General features: G+C 65.5%; 1 protein-coding gene across 1 annotated transcript; it reads right to left on the reverse strand.

Moving 5' to 3' along the window:
• Nucleotides 1-193: 193 nt before the first annotated feature.
• On the reverse strand, nucleotides 194-1393 carry LOC125541017 (uncharacterized). The gene has a single exon (XM_048704518.2). It carries the CDS (start codon nucleotides 1251-1253, stop codon nucleotides 273-275), a length of 981 nt encoding a protein of 326 aa, XP_048560475.1. The 5' UTR covers nucleotides 1254-1393; the 3' UTR covers nucleotides 194-272.

Raw genomic sequence — 1393 nt, forward strand, 5'->3', positions numbered from 1 at the left:
AAGTTAGGAAGGTTTTTTGAAAAATAAAAAAACAAGCGCACGCCCGGCCGTGCGGAAACGTGGGCGCAGAGCGCGCGGCGGCGGGGAGATATACTTCGCCGTTGTGCACACCGTGGCGATGAACCGCATGGAAGCGCGCGACGGCTGCGCTAGCTCGATCTTGCGAGTCGCCACCAAAACTTCCAAGTAGGAGTAAATCAAATCAACTTTATTATTCAGCTTATAATAATTAATAAGTGATCAACTCGATGGATGTGCATGCTGGCTAGTAGCTAGTACACGGCGGCCCCGCGGACCCCGCTCCACTCGCGGGCCATCCCGGCCCTGTACCCGGCGTTGTACGCCGCGGCGTCCGACATCATGTCGCCGGCGCTCAGCCCCATGCTGCCCAAGTCAGCGCCGCCGTTATTCCTCGCGTTCGTCCACGGCGAGCCGGCTGCGTTGTACCCGGCTGCTGCTCTTTGAGGCGCCGGGGGCGTCGCCGTGTGCCCGGAGGCTTGGAGCGGCGGCGGCATCGACAGGTGCCCGTAACCGTAAGCCTTTGAAAGCGGCGGATGCAGGGCCATATGCCCGCTATAATCCCGCGGAGACGGTGGCGAGGACGACATGTGCGCACCGGAACCGGAAGAAGCCTGCGCGGAGTGCGGCGGCGGCGGCGGCATGAGCGTCGGGGCCGGCATGTAGGCGTACGGCTGGTGGTGATGGAACGACGGCCGCGCCGCCACCGGGTACGCGACGACGTGGTCTTCTTCGTGAGCGGCAGCGTGGTCGTGGTGCGGGTGCGGCGCATGAGGGTGAGGCTGCGGCAGGACGACGCCGCCGAGGCGGTAGGAGAGGTAGAGCACGCCGTAGGTGTCGGCGGGGCGGTGCACCCTGCGGACGTGGTAGACGGCGAACTGGGGCGGGCGGGGGCCGAGGTCGCGCGGGTCGCGGAAGGAGCCGCCGAGGCCGAGGACCTCGGTGAGCGGGACGACGACCTCGCCGACGTCGCGGTCGCCGAGGGAGCGCTCGGTGCGGAGGAGGACGTGGAGGCAGCCGCTGGCGCCCGCGGCGGCGGTGGGCGGGACGGTGAAGCGGAGCGTGGTGTTCCAGGTGGGGTGGCGGCCGCCGTAGGGGTCGGGCGGGGTGCACTGGCGCGTCATGGGGTCGCCGGAGATGGTGGCGACGGCGTACACCTCGAGGCGCGACATGAGGTTGACGTTCTTGAGGTTCCTGGCCGACTGGAGGGTCACCTCCAGCACCCTGTACGCCATGCTACCTGTCTAGCTTGGAGCTCACTCACTCACTCACTCACTCTCTAGGTAATGAAGCTAGATAGATGTCCTGGTTGCAAGTGTTTGATTGGCAGGTGCTGGTGTGGCTTTGCTTGAAGCTAGCTGAGAGGTATGCAGCA

This window comes from Triticum urartu, chromosome 2A (genome assembly GCF_056163025.1).
Source record: "Triticum urartu cultivar PI428250 chromosome 2A, HENAU_Tu73, whole genome shotgun sequence".
Lineage (NCBI taxonomy): Eukaryota > Viridiplantae > Streptophyta > Magnoliopsida > Poales > Poaceae > Triticum > Triticum urartu.